The sequence below is a fragment of the Hyaena hyaena genome, unplaced genomic scaffold (genome assembly GCF_003009895.1).
Source record: "Hyaena hyaena isolate Hyena2069 unplaced genomic scaffold, ASM300989v1 scaffold_25, whole genome shotgun sequence".
In the NCBI taxonomy this organism is placed as follows: Eukaryota; Metazoa; Chordata; class Mammalia; order Carnivora; family Hyaenidae; genus Hyaena; species Hyaena hyaena.
The window spans coordinates 855,187-879,982 of record NW_024080657.1 but is presented as its reverse complement, the minus strand read 5'-3'; the positions used below and the strand labels follow the sequence as shown (position 1 = coordinate 879,982).

Below are 24,796 nucleotides of genomic sequence, written 5' to 3'. Positions count from 1 at the left end.
GGGAGTCTAGTAAGTTCTTATTATCTATGAGACTATCTGAGTATTCATCTGAGTATTCAGTATTCTGAGTATTGTGTCCACACCGTGTGCTAGGTCAGTGGTTTACAAAGTGTGTGTCTGGACCACCAGCAGCCACATCACCTAGGAACTTGATTAGAGATGCAGATTCACAGACCCCATCCCAGAACTGTGGACTCAGAAGCTGTGGGAGTGGGGCCCATAATCAGCATTTTAATAAGCCCTCCAGGTGGTACCATGTTTATTGTGCTTTGTAATAAGTTGAGACCAAGACACATCACTTCTGTGTGGTGGGTTAATAGAGGCAAATTAACTTGCCCAGAATCACTCAACTGGTACCAGACCTGTCTGACTTCAAAATTTGTATTCTTAACCTTAAGTTTTTGGTATCAATGAGGCCAGAACATCCTTTGCATACCAACATTGATGTGTAGTTCTCCACTTTAGGTGAGAAACAGAATCTCTTAGGGATCTTCTTCAGAATTGTGGTTTTCAACCACAACTCAATTTCAAGATCCTCTTTCAATAGGTTGAGTGAGGCTGGACCCCAAAGGTGATAGACACAGCAGCAGACATCACTCTGGACCTGGTGGGCCATACACCTGACATGGATGCACACCTTTAGTCCTCTTTCACATGGATTGGTTCTTTTCAGCCCTGCCTTTTTTCTGAACCATTTTCCTTCCCATATGCAAAACTATGGCAAAGCCTAACCAGCTCACTGGAAGCGTACCATTGGTATAAAATCTCTTTTACAGGTGCGCCTGGGTGGCGCAGTCAGTTAAGCATCCGACTTCAGCTCAGGTCATGATCTCACGATTCGTGGGTCGAGCCCTGCTTCGGGCTCTGTGCTGACATCTCAGAGCCTGGAGCCTGCTTCTGATTCTGTGTCTCCCTCTCTCTCTGACCCTCCCCTGTTCATGCTCTCGCTCTCTCTCTCAGAAATAAATAAAACATTAAAAAAAATATCTTTTACAGATTCCCTGGGGGCATGTAGTGGAGACAAACTGATCATTCTGTCAGAATGTTGGAAGAATACCTAGCCCACAGTCCAAGTTGGGTAAGTTTTCAGTCCGCTGGGCTTGGTGGTAAAGGTTTATAATGGGAAGCTTGATATAGAGGTTGGGAAAGACTGAGCTCTGAAGGAAGAGTGGGAGTTAAGGGGAAGAGCGAGAGGAAGAGAGCATTCCCGGAGATGAAACCATGTCAGTTAATGGTAGAGAATAAAGCCACAAGTTGGGAAAAGAGTGGAAGGGGTATGTTGAAGAATTTGTTTTTGTTTTTTCTAGTTTTATTGAAAAATAACTGACATACATCACTGTATAAGTTTAAGGCCTATAACATGATGATTTGATTTACATATATTGCAAAATGACCATTAAATAGATTTCAGCTAACCTCCATCTCCTCATATAGATACAATGAAAAGAAAGAAGAAAAAAGTTATACAATTTTTTCTTTGTGATGAGAACTCTTAGGATTTATTCTTCTCTATTTTTATTTACTTTTTTTTTTTTTTTTTTTTGAGAGAAGGAGAGCAGGAGCAGGGAAGGGGCAGAGGAAGAGGGACAGAGAATCCCAAGCAGGCTCTTTGATGGGCATGGCTTAATTTCACCACTGTGAGATGGTGACTTCAGCCCAAACCAAGAGTCAGACGCTTAATCGACTGAGCCACCAAGGTGCCCCAGGATTTATTCTTAATTTTCCTATATATCAGTACAGCATTGTTAACTATAGTCATTATGTTGAGTATTATATCTCTACTATTTATTTATCTCAACTGGAAGCTTGTATCTTTTAACCACCTTCCTCCATTTCTCCCCTCCCGTCATCATCAGCCTCTGGTAACCACAAGTCTGAACTCTTTTTCTATGAATTTGTTTTAAGATTCCACATGCAAGTGAGATCATAAAGTGTATTTCTCCATCTGACTTATTTCACTTAGCATAATACAATTCCATGCATGTTGTCACAAACAGTTGGACTTAACTTGTTTTTTTGTGGCTGAAATATTCCATGATGTATATACCACCACAACTTCTTTATCCATTCATTTGTTGATGGACACTTAAATTGTTCTGTGCCTTAGCTATTGTAAATATTGCTGCTATGAATATGAGGGCACAGATATCTTTTTGAGTTAGTGTTTGTGTTTCCTTATGTCTTAGTGTTGTATATTCCCAGAAGAGGAATTGCTGGATTCATATGGTAGTTCTGCTTTTATTTTTTGAGGATCCTTCATACTGTTTTCCACAGTGGCTGCCCCAATTTAAATTCCCACTAGCAGTGCCCAAGGGTTCACTTTTCTCCACGTCCACACCAGTATTTGCTATCTCTTGTCTTTTTGATGATGGCCATGAAGAAATTATTTTTATCCCAAGGATGGAGGAAGCCCCAAAAAGGATTTGAACAGGGGAACTAAACTTTTCAGATTTGTATCTTAGCAAGATCATTCTGGCTGCTCTTGGGAGGACAGGATCAGAGTGAGAGACTAGTTTAGACTGTTAAAGTTACTCAGGGGATATAGTGGGGTACTGAAGATGGAGAAAATTGGAGTACAACAGTTCATACTTTTTAAAAAAATGTTTGTTTATTTTTGAGAGACAGAAGAACATGAGCAGGGGAGGGACAGAGAGAGATACACACACAGAGACCATGACCTGAGCCGGTCTGATGCTCAACTGACTAAGGCACCCAGGCACCCCTAACAACTAATTCTTTTTTTTATTGCTATTTTTATTTTGTTTAAATATTTATTTATTTTGAGAGGGGGAGGGAGGGAGACAGAGAGAGATGGGGACGAAAGGATCCAAAGTGGGCTCTGTGCTGACAGAAGACAGCCCAATGAGGTGCTTGAACTCACGAATCATGAAACCGTGAGCTGAGCCAAAGTCAGATTCTTAACCAATGGAGTCACCTCAGGCACCCTGTTAACTCTTTTTTAAACTTTTTTTTTTACTTACTGTAAAATGTACATAACAAAATTTACCATTTTTAAGTGTATAGTTTGGTGGCACAGTGAAGTACATTTACTTTATTGTGCAGCTGTCACCACCATCCATTTTCAGAACCCTTTCATCTTGCAAAACTGAAAGTTTTGTACCCAGGAAACTGTTAACTCCTCATTCTCTCTTTACCTTGGTCCCCAATGACTACTCTACTTTCTGTCTCTAATTCTGTAAGAGTAGAGTCACACAGTATCCTTTTCTGATTGGCTTATTTCAGTTAGCATACTGTCTTCAGGATTCATCCATGCTGTAGCGTGTGTCAGAATTTCCTTTTTTCTTTCTTTTTAAAAAAGCTTATTTATTTAATTGTGGGGGTGGGGCAGAGGGAGGGAGAGAGAGAGAATCCCAAGCAGGCTCCCTGATGTCAACACAGAGCTGGACCTGGGCTCAATGAGGGATCCCATGAACCTGAGAGATCATGACCTAAGCCAAAATCAAGAATCTGATGCTCAACTCATTGAGGCACCCAGACACTCCAAAATTTCTTTCCTTTTAAGGCTGAATAATAAATGTTAAATGTTAGTTAGATGTTCACTGTATATATTGCTAACCTTAAAAACAAAACTGTTACTTATTTTACCAGCAAAACTGAGTTTATTTAGGAATAGCAGGATATTACAATTTGGACATGCAGACTACAGCAAAACCATAGGCAAGTTCAGAAAACAAAGTAAAGAAACTTGCTTTTATAGAGGAAAGGAAAGGAAGTTGGGAAGGGCTTTTATAAACAAAATGTCTGGTGGAGTAAGCTAGGAGTTTGAAGTAGTGGGTTTTCATTGGCTGTTAAGTTGTCGCAGTCTCTCATTGACTGTGCCGTTGCTGGGCGAGGAGAAAATCTTTTTTCCTCCTGTTGAGAAGGCAAGGTGTGTCTCTGATGGGGTTTGTAGTTGATGAGGACCGATGAGGTGTGAGAGCTCCTCCTGCAGGCCTCCCAATTCCATTTTATTTATTTATTTATTTATTTATTTATTTATTTATTTATTTATTAAGTAATCTGTACACCTAATGTGGAACTGGAACTCACAGCCCTGAGATCAGGAGTTGCATACTCCACCCATTGAGTCAGCCGAGAGCCCCCCTCCCCCAACTCCATTTTAAATGAGGTTTCCTGGGGTGCCTGGGTGGCTGCACCATTTTGCATATCTACCTACAGTACACAAGAGTTCTAGTTTCTCCACATTCCTGTCCATACTTGTTTTCTGTTTTTGTTTTTTAAATAATAGCCAACCTAATGGATGTGAAGTGGTATCTCATTGTGATTTTTATTTGCGTCTCCCTAATGATTAGTGATGTAAAGCATCTTTTCATGTGCCCATTGATCATTTGTGTATCTTTATAGAAATGTCTATTCTAGACCCTTGTCCAGTTTTTGAGTCTAGTCATTTATGTTTTCTGTTGTTGAGTTGTATGAGTTCTAGATATTAATCCCTTATCCCTTATGTAATTTGGGATTTTCTCCTATTTTTTCTCCTATTTCGTGGGTTACCTTTTTACTTTGTTGATAGTAGAGTCCACTGATACACACAAGTTTTTAATTTTGGAGGCACCTGGCTGGTGCAGTGGTAGAGCATGTGACTTTTGATCTTGGGATCTTCCTTAATTTCATTCAGCAATGTTTTATAGTTTTGAGTGCATAAGTCTCGCTTTCTTGGTTAATTCTTAACTACTTTATTCTTTTTGGTGCTATTATAAATTGTTTTTTTAATTTCCCTTTTAGATTGTTTGTGTATAGAAACACAACTGAGTTTTGTGTGCTGATTTTGTATCCTGCAACTTTGCTGAATCCATTTTTTTTGAGTCTATGGTTTTCTCTATATATGATCATATCATCTACAAGGCATTAACTTTATTTTTTTTGCAAGAAAAGAGTTAATTCTTTTTATGTCCTATTGTATTATATTGTGAACCTCTTCAGATCTGAACCCCGAGATTCATTAAGTTTGTGATTGATTACATGGTGGTGGGGGTGTCCCAGAAAGTTATACTTGGAAGGGTCCTCAGATCCAGTCCAGCCCAGTGTCACACAGCAAGTTAGAGGTTCAGTAGGCATCTGAAACCTCTTAGCTTTCTAAGAGCCCACAAAACCATGGTAAGAGCTAGATTGGAGAGCCCTTACCTAGAGGGTATTTATGTGACTAAGACTTGATCCCTTTGTGCTTTCACCCAAGGCTTTCCTTATCTTCAGAAGTAGGGAGTCTGGCTGAATCCCAGTGCATCCATCTGGTTAAAATAAACATCCTGGGTGGTCTAAGATGGAAAAGAACTTGATGAAGAGTCAGATTTGGAAGTGGGAGAGATTTGGAAATAGGACAGATCTTGCCTTTGTGAGGTTGCCTTTTTAAGCACCAGTTAAACACATGATCTCAGCCTTGAGAATGAATATGTCCTCAGCTGAATGCCTCTATACCACTACCAGCTGCTTGTAGTAGGGTTTGGAAAGGAAGGTATGCTCTGAGGGGTAAGACTGAGAGTCCTAGATAGACATAGATGGAGTCACAGAAATCAGAAGAGTCCTGCAAGAAAAAAACTACAAGCCATGGAAAGAGCATCTGTTGTGAAGTAGAGGTCTGAGTTTATATCCACATCCTCTTTTTGCCTACAATAAATGCTTTACTAGTACTTACTGGATTCTTAGTAGGTGCCAAATATTGCTAAATGTTTTACATGTTTTCCTCCAAAAATTGGCTGGGTTCTTAACCACTATACTGAACTCTTCTCTTTTACATTTAAAATTTTTCTGTAGTAGGGGCGCCTAGGTGGCTCAGTTGGTTAAATGATTCTTGAGATTGGCTCAGGTCCTGATCTCACAGTTGGTGATTTTGAGCCCCACATTGTTCCCTGCATTGACAGCACAGAGCCTGCTTGGGATTCTCTCTCTTCCTCCCTCTCTGCCCCTCCCTCTGCTTGCACATGTGTTCTCTCTCAAATAAACAAATATTAAAAAATCTTGTTCTACAGTAAATGTGGATTCTTTATGTATTTAAAATGATAATCTCAGGATGGCCACACTTGACTTTCAGGCCACCATGGACTCCTGGGAGCTGAGGGGAAGTAAAATCGTTGGGGTGGGGGAACTACTTGATGGTACCCTTTTTCTCACATAACTTTGAAAGATAAGGAACCTAGCAGCTTCCTTGGAATAAGTCAGTGTCCTGATGATAAACGATCAGGTTTCTGGAGCAATAGCATGAGACTCTCCTGTGGCATAAGTGAAGAGTACAGATTCCTAGACTCTCTGGGGGTGAGGTCTGGGAATTTGCATTTTTGTAAGCTTTTCTGACAGAATGGCTGTGATGATCTTCATACATACTAAGGCTTGAGAATTACTTCTCTGGATACTTTGTTCCAGTTCTGCCACTTTTTTTTTTTTTAAGTAGTATTCATGTCTAGCATAGAGCCCAGCGTGAGGCTTGAACTCACCACCCTGAAATCAAGACCTGAGCTGAAAACAAGAGTCGAATGCTTAATCAACTGAGCCACCCAAGCACCCCCAGTTCTGCCACTTAAAAAAGGTGGGTGGTACGAGTCAAGTTATTTTCATACTTCTGTTTCACTCTCAGCCCTGTGCTGAAAGGCCAAATAATAACAATATACAAATAACAAAAACATGGATTCTCTTGGGGGGGGTGCCTGACTGGCTCAGTAGGTGGAATATGCCACTCTTGATCTCAGGGTTGAGTTTGAGCTCCACTTTGGGTGTAGGGATTACTTGAAAAAATAAAATCTTGGGGTGTCTGGGTGGCTCAGTCAGTTAAGCGTCTGACTTCAGCTTAGGTCTGTGATCTCATGGTTCATGAGTTTGAGCCCTGCATCAGGCTCTGTGCTGATAGCTGGCCTGGAGCCTGCTTCGGATTGTCTCCCTCTCTCTCTGCCCCTCCCCCACTCATGCTTTGTCTCTCAAAGATAAACATTGAAAAAAAATAAATATTTAACTCCCTCCCCAAATATGGATTATCCTAGTTCATCCTCCTAAGAGGTTATTACTATGCCCATTTTATGATGGCGGAAACTGAAGTCTGTGAGTGGTAAACTGAGGCCTATGATCATGACACCTAGTTAGGTGACAGAGCCAGAATTTGAATGCAGGTTTAGATTATAGAGACGTACCTTGGAAACCAGTTAACAGTGAGAGAAGTGATGATGATTATTTCTGCATTCCTGCTGAGTTCCAGACCTTATTCTCTATAGCTCCAGTGGCTAACATAGTGAGGTTACAGCACACCAAGGTAGGCTAAGCCCCTCCCCTCTGGGGTTTTCCCATTAGCAGTTTCTAGAGTGTACTTTTAATTTTTTATTATTATTTTTAGTAATCTTACCAACATAGGGCTAGAACTCATGACTCCAAGATCAAGTCACATTCTCCACTGACTGAGCCAGCCAGGTACCCCCCGAAATGCACTTATTTATCTAGTTTTTGAGTTTATTTGAGAGAGAGATTATGCGCCTGTGCACATGAGCTGGAGAGGCAGAGAGAGGGCAAGAGAAAATCCTAAATGATTCTCTAGTGCAGAGCCTGACACAGGGCTTGAATTTAGGAATCATGAGATCATGACCTGAGCCACAGTCAAGAGTTGGATGCTCAACCGAGCCACCAAGGTGCACCCACCACCTCAAAAATGCATTTAAAGCTGTTCCCTAAGTGGGACTATTACAGGAAAGGTAGATGTCTTTAGATAACACATCTAGCTTCAGAGAAGGGTCCTAGCCATATTGTTCCTGTCAGCTTTCTCTAGTGCTTGCTTACTCCAGGGTTCATCAATTTGAAGCTTGAAGTACAATGCGCTTTTGGTTTCAGTTCTTTGAAAACGAAAAGTATTTGTAAGAAGCCATCTCTCCTAAGGCAGCCAAACTATCCACTCCCCCTTTTAGGGGAATATTCATATTCATTTTCCAGATGAAAATATTTATTTTGAAGAGTACTCCAGCATGTTCCTATTCTGCCAACCCCTAGGGCCAAGTGTCCAGTTTGAGGGACACCGGCAGAAGAAGTGGAAAACCAGGATTTTGGATGAATGGATAAACTCTTGAGCTGGGGCTCTTTAATATGGGGATCATGAATGGGGAGGCATCATCTCCAAATTTCAAAAGGAGAGTGATGTGTGGGAGATTCAGCATCCTCCATCTAGGTCTACTGGAATCAGGAAGAAGCTGATTTGGTTCCGTAGACGACATTTCTAGTGCTTAGCCCAAACCATGTTAGTTGAAAGCCATAGGCAGTGAACTGCCTATCACTAGTTCAAATAAAGTCCAGGCAGATGCCAGGGTTACATTCAAGCAAGACAGACTTGAATTCAGATCCTAGCGCCATTTAATACTGGCTGTATAAATACAGTTCAGGCATGTAACTTAACCAACCCCCGGTTTCTTTACCTCTGCAAAGGGCACCTCACTTCTTTTGTGTGTATACAAAAATTAAAGTGGTAATGAACACTGTGAACACCATTTAGGACCAGGCACAACGATCGTTTATGGTTGCAGTCCTTGATTTAGCACCATTTGGGCTGCAATTAAGTGTACAGTCATTTCATTATGAAATAAATGAAACCTACAGCTAGCTTAAGCAAAAAAGGGGAATTTAGTAGCTTACATAATAGGAAGTCCAGAAGTGGTACCAGTTTCAGACAGCACTACAGCATCCATTTCATCTCTGCTTCTTTCTGTGCTGGCATCATACTGCACTCCTGGGCTTTCCTCACTGGTTGAGAGGGAGGATAAAGTTGCTGGCTCCCTAAGTTCCCTCACCACTTACCAACCCCAAAGCCTATTTATTCCAGGAAGACGGTTCAGCCTGGGATGCATATGCCCCCTGCACACTGTAGTGAATGGGATATGGACCAGGACTGAAGCCAAGGAAATAAGATGTAGGGCATACAACACTTTTAGGCAGTTACTAGAGGGAAGGAAAAGCCATAAGGCCCAGTAAGGACTCAGCAATTCCCCCATCTCCAGGTTGGGCCCAGGGTCATGGTGGGTCAATCTGTTTCTGCTTTAAAAAACAAAACAAAAACCAAAAACAAACTTTATTTGACAAAAGACAAAAACCAAAGTTATTTACAGTAGTTTTTTGCTCAAATAATTCAACGGGATAACTGTGCTTCTCCTCCAGATTTATCTCACAACTGAACCAAGCTGAGGCTGCCCCACCCCCAGCCTCCCCATCTTGCACAAGGGGGGAATGCCAACCAGAATTCAGCAGCATGGCTCCCTCACCCCTCACCACCTCTACTGCTCAGTGCACCACCCCAGCCCAACACACTTCCAGGGTCCCTTGCCACAAGCATCTTCCAATAGTCACACCAGACCTGGGCTCACAGACATGGGTGGGGTGGAAGAGGCTGGGCAAACAGCAGCTTCAACTATCTTGAAGCTGCTATGTTCTTTTTTCTCCAGCTGGGCCTCAGGAGGGTGAGGATCCCTGATCCCCCTGGGACATGCAAGGAGGGGGTGGGGTGACAAAAGAGAGAGCTTAGGAAACTTGCCCACTCACAGAGAGCAAAGTTCTGTCTCCTTAAATAACCAATCCCCATTCCCAGAGCAATGGGTAGGCCAAGCCACTGAGAAGTTGGGTAGCCTCCCTGAAAAGTTCAGGGATAATCCCAGAAAGGACAGAACACATGTTGTTGCCTTTCTTCTGGCCAGGTCCACCCAAGTCAGTCACTCCCCAGGAATCTCCCCCTTGTGTCTGACTTGGCAACTTCAGGAAACTACAGGCTGGGGGCTCCTGACCAGTCTTTTGGCCCAGTAACAATGTTATTCGGAACAAAAATATTTTGGCTAATAATAACCTAGGATTAGTGTTTCTTAGGATATATAAAAAAATGGGGCATATTGCTGTTGAATGCTTGTCAGCAATGAGACAGCAAAATAAAAAATAGGGAGGAGGGAGAAGAATAAGACCAAGTATGATTTGTTTCACTGTGAAGTTCGGGGCAGAGGCCTCTGCAACTCCAATTTAAAGAAAGGTGCAACACAAAGACACAGTGAACAGGCTTCACAAGCAATTTCCAGCCCCAGCCTCCTTAAAAGGCAGTTCCTCAGCAGCTGAGGGCACCATTCCCTGCTTCTTCCAGGAATAGTTTCTTGCCAGCATCGTGGGAAAAGCTGCCCATTTGAGTCAGCTACAGGGCTTCCTGACCAGTAGATGGCTCACTTCTCTCCAAGTAGGAGCTACTGGGAGCTTTTGACATTCTGGTCCCACTAATCCAAGTTCTTAAAGGCATTCAAAATTCAGGCTGCAGGGCGAAGCTTTCAAGGATAAAGAAGGTAAAAACGTTAAAGAGGAAAAAAAAAACAACCCCAAAAACCCACTGCCTCGGTTCTAGCTTACTTCCCCCATTCCCCAAAATATAGTAAAAAAGAAAAACAAAAAGAAAAACAAAAACCACCTCTCTGGTTTTATCATCCTTCTCTGCTCTGTGCTTAGAAGGTTTGGTCAGATTCTCTGTTGGACCCTCTCTTTATACTTAAGAAGGCTTTATTCCCTTCTGTGCCTGATGCAGAAAAGCCAAAGCCCCAGAAGTTTTTTTTTTCCTTTTTTCTTTTTTTCCAAACCAACAATAAAACAACCTTTTGGAATTTAGAGATTTAGCTGGTCCCCAAAATAAAAATACTCCTTCCTTGTAAAACACCAGTTGCAGTGGTGCATGGTTCTCAGTTCATCAGACTCCATCACACAACACCTTCACCCCCACACCTGGGCTAACTACTCCATTAATGCAAACCCCAGCAAAAAGGGAAAAATAAACACAAAGTTTAGTCAAAACCTAAACATTCAACTGGAGTCAGTTCTGTTACATCTTCTGGGTCCCTCTTCTCTTTTGTTCACACTTAGGAACTTGGAATGTCCACACCTGGCTTAACAAAAAGAGGCCCAGCTCAGGGGCATATGTCTGAATGTAGTAGGTTTCCTGTGCCCAGCCTAGGAGAGCAGGCTGGAACAAAGGTGTCCTGGGGATTCTCTGGAGAAGCAGCAGCAGCACCATGCCTGTCTCCGATCTCAATCTCATCACTGAGGAGGCCTGGAGAAACGGCAGTCAGTAGAGAGGTCCCCATCACAGTGTGGTGATGCCAGCTGGCACCTCCCTGCTGAAGACCTCTGGACAGAGGAGATGACCCCGATGTTTGGCAGTGATCCAAAGAAAACCCTCTGTATGAAAGGGAACCAAAACGGAAACCCAGGATAGCTGGCTTGAGCCTCGAGCACCCCTTCTGGCAGATGCCTACTTGGGGTTTTCAGAGACTAAGGGGATAGGAGTGTGCAGTAAGGGGGGTGATGGGTCCTGCTGCTTCTGAAGCTCCATCTCAGCAGCCCTCTGTAGCGCCACCTCCACCAGCAGCTGGAAGCTACTGAAGTCCTCCTTGTCCTGCTCTGGGGGTGTGGGCGGTGGTGTGTTGAAGAGTCCACCGGTGGGGCTTCCAGCTTCAGCCCTGGTCAGAAGGGTGAGTGTGTTGCCAGGGGTCACCAGGGGCTTACGAGACTCCAGCTCTCCTTGTGGGAAGGGGGCTGCCGGTTTTTCCCCCTGGCCTGGGTGGAGCGGCATGGAACACACGGACAAGGAGAGCACATTGGTGGGGGCCGGTACAGATACAGCCAGCACTGAGGGGCTGTTGCCACGGGGCAGGGCCACATCTGAGGCCTTACCCCCACGGCGAGAGATGGTGAATTGGTTGGGGTCTTTGCCATCCTTCCGAAGCATGTCTGGGAGAAGCCGCCGCCGGGCGTTAATGAACCAGTTACATATCTGGAATGTGCATAAGAGATTGTGGTCAGTTCACTCAATCAAAACCAGCTACTAAGCACCTATGCTCCTGGCCCCAGAACACAGAAGCAGGCAAGAGAGACACAATCTCAGCCCTCAAACACATTCATGTTAGGAAGTGAGAGTTAAAGTCATCGTACAAGTGAATATAAAATTACAACTATGACTGAGCTAATGAAGGGAAGGTCCAGTGGTGGGGACAATAATGGGAAGACCCGATCTAGTCTTTGAGAACTCAGGGTAGAACTGACAGAAGCAGGCAGGTATGATCCCCACTAAGCCTGAACACCAGGGAAACCACTAAAGGGCCTCAAGAGTGGCCTGACCTACATTACACACTGTAGATCCCTCTCCTGGCCCTTATCTCTTCTCCCAGTTTATCAACAGATGCCAAGCAAGTACCAGCTGCTATAGGGGCCAAAGACAGGAACCCTCTCCCCCTTACCTCCTATGCGCGGGAATATTGGTAATTATGTGGACTGCAGTAATGCCTAACATTACTGTTTGCTGAATGGATCAAAGGCCCAGCTCTCCTTAGGGCTCCTGTGCCAGTTTCTACCCCTGCCTATCACCTTTCCTGGCTCATCCCCAGGACAAGCCCCTGGGTACCTTCTTTCTGTGGACTCTATCTGACTCTGTCCCAGCCAAAGGGACAACCACCTATGACAGAAGCTGGTGACTGGAGTTGGCATGGCTCCTTGTCCAGCAGGCTGCAGCTGTACCCATTCCACAGGTGCAGGGGTCACTAGGCTCCTGGCCCTGTCAGGTTGGGACAGCTCCTGGTCAGGGCAGATCCAAAGCCTTCTTGTGGCTACTCTTCCTCTCCACTGCAACCTGGCCCGGGGGGTTCTCATTCACTCTTCTTCATCTCTATGGTCTTCCCAGAACATCTGAGCATACACACAACACCAGTCATCAGCGACTCTGGCTGACCTGAATGCTCTACAGCTGCAGGGGAGCACCAGAGAGAGGCAGGGCTGAATGGCTGGGTGCGGCAAAGGAAAGGAACTAAGCACCTTTGATACCAAGTATCATGCCAGCCATCTCACTTATGTTATGTTTAATCATATGTACAAGCCTGGAAGGTAGTAAGCAGTGTCCCTAAGTACTAAAGAGGGAACTGAACTCTTAAAAGATGACAGAACTTGCTCAAAGTCACACAGGCTCCAAGTGTAGAGCTGAGATCCAAACCCAGGTCTCCTGGCTTTAGGGCCCCTACTGCTGTTCTTACTGTGCTTTGCTGTGTCTTACCAAACAGAACAGATAATGAATAATCATGATCATAATCCTAAAAGCAATCAGGTGCTGTTCTGAACATTTCCCATCTAATTACTCATTTAATCTACAGCTTATGAGACAGGTTCTGTGATGATCACTTTATTTGAACCAGTAAACAGAGGCACTGATCAGAGGGGTTCAGTAACTTCCTTAAGGTCACCAATTCAAAGGCTGGACTCTGTTTCAGGCAACCCCCACTGCCAGGTGAAGAGACTGAAGCTGTTTCTGCTTGCTCAGATGCTTCCATTTCTGTCCTGTAGCTGCCTTCCCTGCTACTTGTGCCTGCTCACCTTAGCCCTGCACGCAGGGGACATGGTCAGGTCACAATGACCTGGGTCAAGTGAAGTAGGGATGAGCATTTCTGTTGAGAAAGCAGTCTTGGGGAAGGGAGTTTAGGCGTTTACTAGCAGCTGTGTGGGCACCTAGCCCCTAGCTGTGCCTCCTATTTTGGCTTGGAATTATGGGAAACGAAGGGCAGAAAAACATCCCCCTACACATATACTTTTCCACATGCTCGCCCTGGTCCACAGAAAACTTGGCAGTGCACTGTCTGTTTTGTCTTCTCATCCGATAGAAATGCACAGCTGAGGGGGGCCGGGCAAGGGCAGGAGGCCTGAGTGCACCACTAGTGCCAGCTGTGAGAGCAGGCGATCAGGATTTTCTGTAGCCCCTTCCAGCTGCCCAACCCATGCCCAAGTCAGGAAAAGAGCATATGACTTGCCCCCACTCAAGGTCCTTGGGGAGTTGGTAGGGAGAATGCCAAGGTGAATTGTCATTGATACGGCACAACACAGGCTGGGTGCCTGAAAGCCTGTCTCTACCATAAAACAAGGCCCTATCTGAAAGGCTGCTGCCCTGCCAGTATTTTTTTTTTTTTATCAGTGGCTGGGATGAAGAATGTGGGAGGAATCACTGTGGCAAATGGGAGTGGGGGGGGGGGGACCAGGAAGCTGATGAAGGCCATGAGGATTAGAGGACGGCCTTTGAAGAAGGCAACACAAGTGCTTTAATTTTAATTTCTTTTCAACTGTAAAAGACAGAAAAAAAGGGAGCAATTGAATTCTTAGTCCACTAAATATTGTCTTCCCTCCCTACGGAACCCTACCCAAGAGCAAGGATAGTGCCTGTTCTACCACAGTTTCCAGCACACAGCACAACCCCATCAGTAGGAGAGTGAAAGAGTGGGGCCTGAGCCCTCTCTGCCAGGTTACCTTCCCTCCGCAATAGGCAGCTGGCCCCTGGGAACAGTCAGAAACCACAGCAATAAAGTGGGCTTGCTTACAGGGTGTCACAGGGACTGGTGAAAACCCTTCACAAATGACTTTTTTTTTTTTTTCCGGTCTTACCCTCCCAATTGCCTAGCCCCAGGCCAGTACCAGCAAACCAGTTAGTTAAATGACTCATTGACTTGCTAATGAGATTGCTCCTGGGCCAGTTAAAGGAGACAATCAAAAGAGCTGTCCCCAGGGAGAGAGAAAACAAGCTTGGCAAAATGCTGATGCTTGTTGAAGCCAGGTGATTGGTACTAGGAGTGCATTAGAATATTCTCTTTTGTGGATATTGGCAAATGTTCTTAATAAACAGCAAAAATTTTTAAATTAAATATAGGAAAAAGAGATGCCTCCAGGGATTTAAGGCAATTTTTCCCCAATGAGAAGCCACTACATTTCCTTACTTTTGAGGTCCTGCCTGTTGACATTTCCAGCACTTCTTCATTTTCTGTCAATTCAACAATTATTTACCAAATACCTACCAGGTACAGGTGTTGAGCTAAACACTTGGGATCCAGTGATAAGACTTGGCCTCTAGAGTTTGCTGTGTTCTAAAAAGCAGTTACAGTTCATTGTCCAAATGCTGACCCAGTCCTGCTACTGTGGGAGCACACAGCTCCTTTGAGGGTTGGGGGGGGGTCTCCCTGGGCAGGAGTGGGAACAAAGTGGTCTGGGGTACTGATCAGTGTAGCATGAATATGGGGGCAGGGATGAGGCCCGCTCTGCAGATAAGGACAGGTGATACCGTCATTAGGTTGGCAGGACTCATTGAAGGGTTTTAAATAGAGGAGTGTCAAGTGGTAAGACAATGACAGGTTGGACCAGGATAGGAAAGCCATATTCCACAAATATTTAAGACGTGAATGTTTAGGAATTGGTGACTGGCCAAATGAGCTTGTTAGCAAGGGCAGTAAAGGGGAACCCCTTAGAAAGGGTAGGACCCACTGAGAAGTTATCCAACTGAGAAATCGGAGGTGCCTATAAGACCTCCAAGCAGAGGTGTATGGATAGGGGCCATTTGGGATTCATGGTACAGTTTCCAGCAAGGGCCACATGGTCCCCATTGTTCCTTAACTCTCAGCATTGACTCTGGAGCAGGGAGGCCACCACCGGAACCTTTTCCACCAGAACACACCAGGATCCAGGGGCCCTTCCTCAGAAGTTTCCAGCAGCAAATCCTTGTGCCAAACCTACATTTCTCTAAATGGGATCAGGGATATATCATCCAAAGGATCCATTAGTTCTCAAAAGAAGGTTTAACTTTTATGTTTCCATTCTGATCTCCAGCAGGAACACCGTGGCCTCTGGCAATCCAGACTTGCTCAACTCTTGAGTCTGTGCCTTTGTCATACTACAACACCACAGCGCAGCCAGCAAAACCCCATCCCCATCCACCATTTTACATTAATGCAGTGAGATGAAATCTCTTTGGTTTAATATTTATTTACTTTGGAAAACTGGTTATTTTATAATTTACAAGAGTTAAAGCAAGAAGCTTTTTTTCTTTTAACCCAGTTTTATGTTTGTACATGCTTAAATGATATGGTAATAAAAATGTTTCAAGTCAACATGGTAGGGGGAAGCAGGTCCATGAAAAAAACTTCTTTAAAAGAAACTGGTATGTTACTCAGATATAAGAAACAGTGTCCCTGACAAAAAGCAATTTCAATACAGTATGATGTGTGGTTTGACAGCACAGGTATGAGGTGTACCAGGAATACACAGCAGTCGCCTCAAAGCCAGGCAAAGAATGCTCATGAGGAAATGGTTAAATTGAGTGAGCCAGTTCAGAAAAGTTAGGAAGAAGCCACAGGGGAAGGCACAGAGGTCGGAAGGTTCACAAGTCTCAGAGAAAGGAAGGACTGAGAGATGAGGCTGATGAGCTCCTGAGTTTGGACTCTATCCAGAGGACAACGGGGATCCATGGAGTGTATGACATAATCAGATTTGTACCTTTGTATTCCAGAGAATGGGCTGAAGGAACATCTTCTCTCTACTTGTTAGATGTTAGATGTCCACATCATGAAATGATTTGTAAAGCCAATTAATGGGGTGCCTGGGTGGCTCAGTCGGTTAAGTGTCAGACTTCGGCTCAGGTCATAATCTCACTGTTTCATGAGTTCAAGGCCCGCCTCAGGGTCTGTGCTGACAGTGTAAAGCCTCCTTGAGATTCTCTCTCCCACTCTCTTTGTCCCTTCCCTGCTCAAGATATCTGTCTCTATCAAAAATCAATAAACTTAAAAAAGAAAAAAAGAGGTGAGAATGAACTGAGGGAAAAAGGCTTGAGGCATAAGAACAGCAAAGAGCCTATCTAAGTAATCCTGGTTCTCAGGTCCCAGCCTTTGGCCTGTATTGTTCTACATCTTGTAGTTCAAGTCCACCTCTTCTGGGAGGGCTTTTGAGGCTCCAGGCTGGCTTAGAAGCCCTGCCTGGGTCTCTCTGCTGCCTTCTGTCCCAGCAGTGATCATTTTTGCAAACACCAATGGCTAGGTCTTCCCTCAATTTCTCATCCTAGACTAGATACTCCTTGACGGTAGGGATTTGTCTGGTTCCTTTCTGGGACCTCAACTGTAGTTGGGAGTATTCAGTGGTACACCATGAGATGCTAGGCACTGCTATTAGACACATGGGATAAGTCCAAGATCTGTGATCTAGGAGAGATGAGGATAAAAAGAGCAGAAACACCCACTGTGTGCTCACCTCACAGTGAGCCTTGAATTTGTCTTCTCCATTCCTCCTCCTTTTTGCTATGAAAGTGCCAACAATCATCTCCCTTTCTCAGCTGAGGAAATAGGGCTCAGGGGAAGGCCTGGACTGGCCAATATCCAGCCTTCCTCTTGTGAAGAAGATGGGATCTGAGTCAGGGTCTGTAATTCTAGAGCCTTTCTTGAAGACAGAGTTCCGTTAACCACTCCAGCAAGTATAAAGTCAGGTGACAGGAGTTGTAAGGGCTGAATACTCACCATGAGGCATCATGGAGGAGAAAGAGGAGCTGGGAAGAGATAGGAGGTTCAAAGTAGGGTCAGGGAAGGAGGGAGAGACATCATCATAGATGGAAGTAACAGGCTAGGGAAAGGCAGAGGTGGAACAGGTGGCAGAGGGGCTTGGGGTGAGGCTTAGCTGGCTCATGATGGGAGCACTGGGGTCCAGTGGGGTAGGGGGTGGGCCTTTGCTAGGCTAAGGGCATGCTCTGTGTCTCTCAGGTAGGTGAGAGCCAAACTGGAAGCATGGTAGTGGTAGTCCAGCGTGTCCTGCCTCAGCACCATGAAAACAGAGCAACACCTATAGATCAGCAGTTGGGGTAGTTCAAAGGAGATAATACCTTGCACTCTGACAAAAAGTAGATAACACAATTTTTGGATATGCTCATGTGCATGGCTTACAAAGCACTTACTTTATTTCTCTCTTTTTAAAGTTTATATATTCTGACAGAGACAGTCTGAATGGGGGAGGGGCAGAGAGAGAGGGTGAGAGAATCCTAAGCAGGCTCTGCACTGGAAGCTGGAAGCATGATGTGGGGCTCGAACTCAAGGAAACTGTGAGATCATGACCTGAGCCAAAAACCAAGAGTCAGATACTTAACCGACTGAGCCACCCAGATGCTCCAATAGGAGCATCTTTTTTTTTTTTTTTAAGATTTTCTTTTTTTAAGATTTTATTAAAAAAAAATTTTTTTTAATGTTTGTTTTTGAGAGAGAGAGACAGACAGAGTGCAAGTGGGGGAGGTGTAGAGAGAGGGAGACCCAGAATCCAAAGCAGGCTTCAGGCTCTGAGCTGTCAGTGCAGAGCCCAATATGGGCCTTGAACCCATGAGCTGTGAGATCACAACGACCTGAGCCGAAGTTGGATGCTTAACTAACTGAGCCACCCAGGCACCCAAATATTTTATTTTTAAGTATAAAAATATAGCCAACATGTATAATCTATACTAAAGGTGTATAATCTCGGACTCACAACCCCAAGATCAAGAGTCGCATTTCCACTGACTGAGCCAGCCAGGTGCCCTCAAAGCACTTTCACAGCCAATTCTGAATCTGCTCCTTCCTTATAACAATTCAGTCAGGCAGGGGAGGATTCTAACCCCCACTTTACAGATGGAGAAATCAAGATGTGGTCCACAGCTCCTGTGTGGCAGACTGGGTTTTGAATCCAGAACCTCTGAATTCTTTTTTTTTTTTTAATGTTTTATTTATTTCTAGGAGAGAGAGAGACAGCGTGAGCAGGGGAGGGTCAGAGAGAAAGGGAGTCACAGACTGAAACAGGCTCCAGGCTCTGAGCTGGCAGTCAGCACAGAGCCCGACGCGGGGCTCGAACCCACAAACCGCGAGATCATGACCTAAGCGAAAGTCGGACGCTTAACCGACTAAGCCACCCAGGCACCCCCAGAACCTCTGAATTCTACCCTTTCCTTGACTGTGATCCCAATTCATTTTTTTAAACCACATTGCAGACCACCACCTGCCTTTCTACAACCAAGTCACTATCCAAACACTGCTCTGGGACTGGAGGCCAAATCCCAAACACTCAATGTTTTATGGCCTTCACTGTTAATGACATCAAGATTTAACTTCAGAACTCTCCAAAATCTGAAATCTAGCTGCAATGACTTCTTGTCATTGTCTTCCCTTGAGGCAGGGAGAGAGGAGGGTGGGGTGAGGGGTTCCTCATATGGCCACAGAGTACATCAGTGACAGGGCTTAGATAGGGCTAGAACCCAGGTCTCCTGCTACTTGCTTCTTACCTGCAGCACTGACAGGTTGGTCTGTCCAGAAAGGCTCAGCTTCTCCTGTTCTGAGGGGTAGGCGTTGTAGCGGTGCAAGTACAGCCAGTCCCGGAGGATCTTCACTGACTCTTTGGGCAGGTTCCCTCTGCGCTTCCTCTTGCCTGCCAGGGAGAGGAGGCCTTCATCCTCACCCAGATCACTGTCTGACATGGTGTCTAGGGGCTAGGCTGGACCTCGGGCAAGCCTGGAGCAAGTGACAAAGGGGGTGGGGACATTATTACCACACAGTGCCTCTCACCCTTTCCCTGTCCCCAAACACACCATTATTAGAATCTGGGACACCAGAAATGGGGGAATAGCAAATCAGTCTCAGGCCATACCATGGCCTGGGCAACCTAGAAGGGATGAGTCCAAGATGCCTCCATTTCATGGGGTCAGCAGAGGACTACTGAAGTAAATGGCAGCTGATTAATAAGCAGTACTGTACTAGAAATAATTACAGCTACCACGGGAGTCTGTTTTCCATGCTCTATACTGAGTACTTCACACTTCTAATTCGATCCTCACAAAGCCCTTGTTAAGAGAAATCCTACTATCATCGTCATTTTATAAATGAGAAATCCAAGGTCCAGAGAAAGCCACTTAACTTAAACAGGTACCATGTGATCCAGTAATTTCACTCCTAGGCATCTACCAAAGAGAAATGAAAAACCTATGTTCACACAAAGCCTTCAACACAAATGTTTACAGCAATGTTACTTGTAATAGCCAGAAGGTGGAAACAACCCAAGTGTCCATCAACAGAGGAATGGATAAGCAAAAATGTAGTCCATCCATGGAGTGGAATATTATTTGGCCACAAAAAGGAGCTGTAAGTCCTGATCCATGCTACAGTGTGGGTCAGCCTTGAAAATATACTAAGTGAAAGAAGCAAGTCACAAAGAACACATATGATTCCAACTTAATGAAATACTTAGAAGAGGCTGGAGGGGAATAGAAGGATGATTAGCTAAAGGGGTATGGAGTTTCTTTTTGAGGTGATAAAAATGTTCTACAATTGACTGTGGTGGTAGCTACATAGTTGTGACTATACTAAACCAATCACTTGTTTGCTTTAAATGGGTAAGTTGTATGGTATGTGAGTTACATCCCAAGAAAACTGTTATGGAAAAAAAAATTACACCTCCAGGATATGGAAAGGATATATGGCTTGGACCAAGGTTTGTCATCATCACCAACCAATTCCTCCCAAACCCCCTGCCCAGGTCTGGAAAGCCTGTTAATCACCATGGCCCTACAGCAATCCATATAACATTTACTGCATCTACTGTGTACCATGCAGAGAGAGTGTTGAGTCATCCCTGTTAGTTGTCTCAGACATTCTCCTTTGTCATCTAAGCCCCTGGCTTGGTCCATGAATCAACTCCTCAAAAATCCCGATAAATGAGCAAGGCTGGACTCTAGTTTTCCCATCTTGGCTATGTGACCTTGGCAAGTGTGCTCTCCTCTCTCCGCTTGAGCCCCCTCTTCACCTGTCAAAATGAAGGAAGGTGTTTCCCTAGACAACCCAACTCAGTTGCTCATCCCCCTGATGAACTTCTTGTTCACACATGCAAAAGAAATTTACATTTTAAAACCCAAAGTTGCAGGGCAAGCTAATGCCAGAATCTCAGGGCTCCTCCCTCCTCAGCCTTTTAACAGCTACCCAGCAGGCTGGGCCAACAGACTCTGGCATCTCCCAGGTTTTGTTTCCTCACTTGGGCCTGAGCCCAGATATCTGGGCTGGCTAGGCCAGGCTTTCGAGGGAAGGGTCTACCCTCCCAGCCAAGCCACCTGGAGGTGAGACAGGCATTGGTTAGAGGTGCCACTCCTCAGAGAACACCAAGAACAAGCTGCTTTCTGAGGTCAAATTTCTGAGGTCGGAGTGGCCAGGGCAGCTGGGATCTGGGCTCAGGGATGCAGCCCTGGCAAGCTAGGAAAAGTTTACTCAGGGTTATCTGTACAAATTCCACCCTGGCTACCAGCCAAGTCCCAGTCTGCAGGGTTCCAGAGGTGGCCCATGGAGATGACCCTTCAATCTACACAGACCTCTCTCCACTGGTGTCCTGCACCCCAGCCAGCTTACAATCCGGAATGTTTCCAACACCCCCCCCTCCCCGCCCCCGCAACGAGACAGACACACACGCCCTCACCACCAGGCAGACTCCTTAAGAGCGCTCAGATAACAGGCACCAAACCACCGCTGAGCTCCTGGAACCACCTTGGTTTTCACCGACAAACGCAGCACACACAGTTTACAGAATCCCACGTCCAGCACGAACAACTAGTGCCCTCGACACAGCCAAATTCCTGGACATATGCCTTACCACAAACTCCAACCGACCCGCCCACCCACGAACTCTGACTGGGGAAACTCCAAACGTCATCACACCAGCGATCAATTCTTACCCCAACCGGCCTGTGGCAGCACCCTCACGACACGACACCGGGTGCATCCTCCTACACACTCCACGACGCCGACCTGCGGCCACTCCCGAACGAACTTTCTGACAACTCCCACAGCTCGCCCCGACACTCCCCCGGCCGCGCACTCAAGCTGCATTCCCAGCAGTTCACACAAAGCGCGCAGCCTCCCCCGCGGCCCAGACCCAGTCGGAGCACATGGCTCCCGGGGCGGCGGGGAATCGGCCTGCGATCGGGGCGCCGGCACCCCTCAGCCCCCTACCCCGCGCCAGACTCGGCGCCCCCGCTCCCCCTCGGGCCCGAAATACCGGTGGGGCAGGGGCTCTGGAAGAAAGAAAACTCACGTGTCTGTCCCGGGGCAGGAAAAAGTTTGGTTCCCACCCCCTTCCCCCGCCGCTCAGCGCTGGCTGACTCTTCGGGGCGCGGGGATGGCCGAGCCTGCGCGCTCGGCTTTGTGCTCCGAACTCGGCCCGGAGGGGGAGGGGAGGGGGCTGGGCTCCCACCTCCGCACCGCCCCCCCCAAGCCCTGCGCCCAGACTCCATGTTGGCCGCCCCCTGCCCCGGAGAGTGAGCGCTTCCCCAGCGGGAGGCTCAGCTCACGCTCGGCCGGCCCGAGGGTCCCGACGCGCACAAACTTTCTTCGGGTCGCCGGCCCCACGCGCCCTGCTCGCTTGGCCCGCCTGGGAGTGACAGATGCCTCCGAGACAGACTTTCCTTTGTTCCAAAGGAAAGGGGAACTCGCGCGGGCTCCCCAGCCCCCCAGCCCCGGGCCCTTCCCGCTGCCCCCACCCGCAGCTGTCACTCTCGACGGCCCCCTCCTCGGCTCGGCCGCGGCGGGGGGTGGGGGGGGCACTGCCGGCGGTTAGCAACGTGCACTTTTTAAACCAAACAAACCCGCCCCCCGCGCGCTCACCCTGGCCCGGGGTAGGGGCGGCCCTCTCACAGGCTGGGATCGTAAGGAGCTGGGCTCCCCCAGAAGGGCCCCGAGAGAGCTTCCAACCGGCGGGAGTGAGACATTACCCCCCACCGGCCCCTGCTCACACCCCGCAGTCGGGGCTCACAAACACTCGAGCTCACACACCCACAATCTCACGCGCCAGGACGACGCCCCCTCCCCCGCCCGGCCCAGAAAAAGAAAGTTTCCAAGTTGTCCGCGCGCCCCCCGCCCGCCTCTGTCCCCCTCCTGCGCCCCGCACTGACTTTTCGGAGCGGCTTTTCCTTCCACGAGGCCCCAGGCTCGGTCCCGGGCGTCCTGGCAGGGGGCGGGGGGCGCCGGGGGAGCGCGCCGCGTACCTGCCGGGCCTGACACTCGGCCTGACAGCTCGCGGCTGGAAAGCACCTCGCGGCCTGACGTCAGATCCCCTCTCCACACACCCCCCCGCCCCGCGCTTTCCTCGCCCTCCCCCACCCGCCCGGAGAGAGAAAACAAACTTTGTGCTGAGCGCTACCAGCTACGCCCACCTCCCGCGGGGCGGGCCGTCGGCGGCCAGGGGCTTCGTCCCGCCCACCGCTCCCGGAGGGGGCGGGGCCGGGAGGGCACCTTCTTCCTGCGCCCACCCCCACCCTCAGGAATGCCACATGGCCTCTGAGGAGGAGGAGTGGGAACCCAGCCTCCGGAGAGTCCGCTTGGGGGCAGGAAGTGGCCCGTTCCTCCTTTCGCAGAGCGTTTCCGGAGCGCCTACTGTGTGCTCCGCGCTGGGAGTGGGGGCCGTTACCGAGGGGAGAAGTCATGCAAAACTTGACGCGTGTGAGAACGCTCCCTCCGCCACATCTCCCGCCGGCGGTGGGATTGTTCCCATTGCACCGAGAGGAAACTGAGGCTGGGGATTTCCCCCAGCTGCTGAGGACCTGGCTCCAAATGCGACGCCTCTTCTCCCCTCAATGGCGCCTAGTGTCGGGTAGAAGGCTGCCTGGGACACAACCCCAAAGCACGTAGCTCCTGGGTCTAGGACACGAGTGGCGGCCAGAGGTAAAAACAGCGCTTAAGGAGTGTTTGTAACAGCTGTGGCGAGCCAGGCCTTTGGTGTGTACCATCCTGTCTAATCCTTGGGTTATGGGGTTGGTGCTGTTAAAGTTTCCGCTCCTGGTTTACCCATGAGCAGCAGAGGCTCAAGACTTGCTTCTTGTCACACAGTCAGCCAGTGTCATTCAGCCCAGGCAGATCGGACAGTGGAGCCGAGCCCGTAGCCCACTGCGGCCGACCTGACTGGAAGCCCCCAGCGCTCCTCGCTGGTTTCTTTCCTCTGCTTGTTCCTTTCGGTCTTCTTCACGGCGCCAGCACTCTCTTGTCTGCTCTTTGCTGTGTACCACAAAGTGAAATGCCTGTTGACCAGACCCCCTGGGTTTTCCCACCAGACTCCGTATCCCCCAGAACCCAGCAGCACAGAGTCGGCCTAAAACTGGGCAAGCCCTTTTCTGGGTCTCTGGTTCCTCATCTGGTCCCAGGTATCTGGTTCCTCATCTGGTCCCAGGTATCTAGAACACCTGAGCAGCCTTACAATGAACGGCTTTGGCTCCTCGTTACACTTTTGCAGAGGAGAAATCTGAAAACAAAAATCGAGTTTTTTCCAAATAGGCCTTACGCCCATCTGAATGCTGATAAAATGACTGTGGAAGCACACCTGGTTTCCCCGCTGAAGCCAGACTTGCCTCAAATGCTTAGAATCTAGTTGGCCACACTGCCTTCCTTACAGCAGCACTCAAAATGTCAGTGCCACTGCTCGCCATTTCACGGATGGGGAGACTGAGGCCCAGTGTGGAGGCCCCAGATGATTTCTTGGGGAAAATGGTGGGTGCACTGCCTCTGAGAGAAGGGAGGCTTAGGGAATCTTAGATAAAGGTGAAACTACTAGGCCCTGGTCATTAAGCTCAAAGACATGTGTGGGGCAGGGACCTTCAGAAGAGGGTCCTGGAAGGGGAAATGCATGAAGTCAGGTGAGCCCAGAGGTGGGACTTTGTCCCCAGCACTCAGTGCCAGGGATTGTGGTCCAGTGTGTGAGAGCCAGACTGCCCATTTGGGGGAAGCCACTGGGACCTGGGCCAAGGCCCATAGACCTCCCTGCAAACTATGCCAGTGGCAGCCCCTTGGGCTGTGGCTTCCCAGGGCTTGTGCTATAGGTGAGGTGCACTGGGACAAATAGAAGGCCTCAACTCCTTCCTCCCGCAGCAGGGCCACCTGGGAACTGGATAACAAAGCAGCTGGAGGAACCCCTCCCCAGACTTCCTGGAGGCGGAGACGGAGGTGGAGGGAAAGGGGAAAGGCTGGGAGGTAAAAGG

General features: G+C 47.5%; 1 protein-coding gene across 4 annotated transcripts; it reads right to left on the bottom strand.

Annotated features, from left to right (window-relative positions):
- Window positions 1-11,078: 11,078 nt before the first annotated feature.
- Window positions 11,079-22,899, bottom strand: TGIF2 (TGFB induced factor homeobox 2). 4 transcript variants are annotated; one of them, XM_039227130.1, is made up of 3 exons: window positions 22,721-22,899; window positions 19,076-19,301; window positions 11,079-11,767 (listed from the first exon to the last, which is right to left on the bottom strand). In XM_039227130.1, the coding sequence occupies exons 2-3, from the start codon at window positions 19,265-19,267 to the stop codon at window positions 11,246-11,248; spliced, it is 714 nt and encodes a 237-aa protein (XP_039083061.1). In that variant the 5' UTR covers window positions 19,268-19,301; window positions 22,721-22,899; the 3' UTR covers window positions 11,079-11,245. The 4 variants fall into 4 exon arrangements, with proteins under 4 accessions (XP_039083061.1, XP_039083062.1, XP_039083064.1 ...); XM_039227131.1 differs by having other exon boundaries at window positions 22,814-22,861; XM_039227133.1 differs by lacking the exon at window positions 22,721-22,899 and adding an exon at window positions 22,310-22,334.
- Window positions 22,900-24,796: the final 1,897 nt, after the last annotated feature.

Excerpts from the sequence above, each read along its gene's own strand:
- TGIF2 (XM_039227130.1), bottom strand. The coding sequence starts at position 19,267 with ATGTCAGACAGTGATCTGGGTGAGGATGAAGGCCTCCTCTCCCTGGCA. Across the intron at positions 11,768-19,075 it reads CCAACCTGTCAGTGCTGCAG|ATATGTAACTGGTTCATTAA; the intron begins GTAAGAAGCAAG and ends TGCACATTCCAG.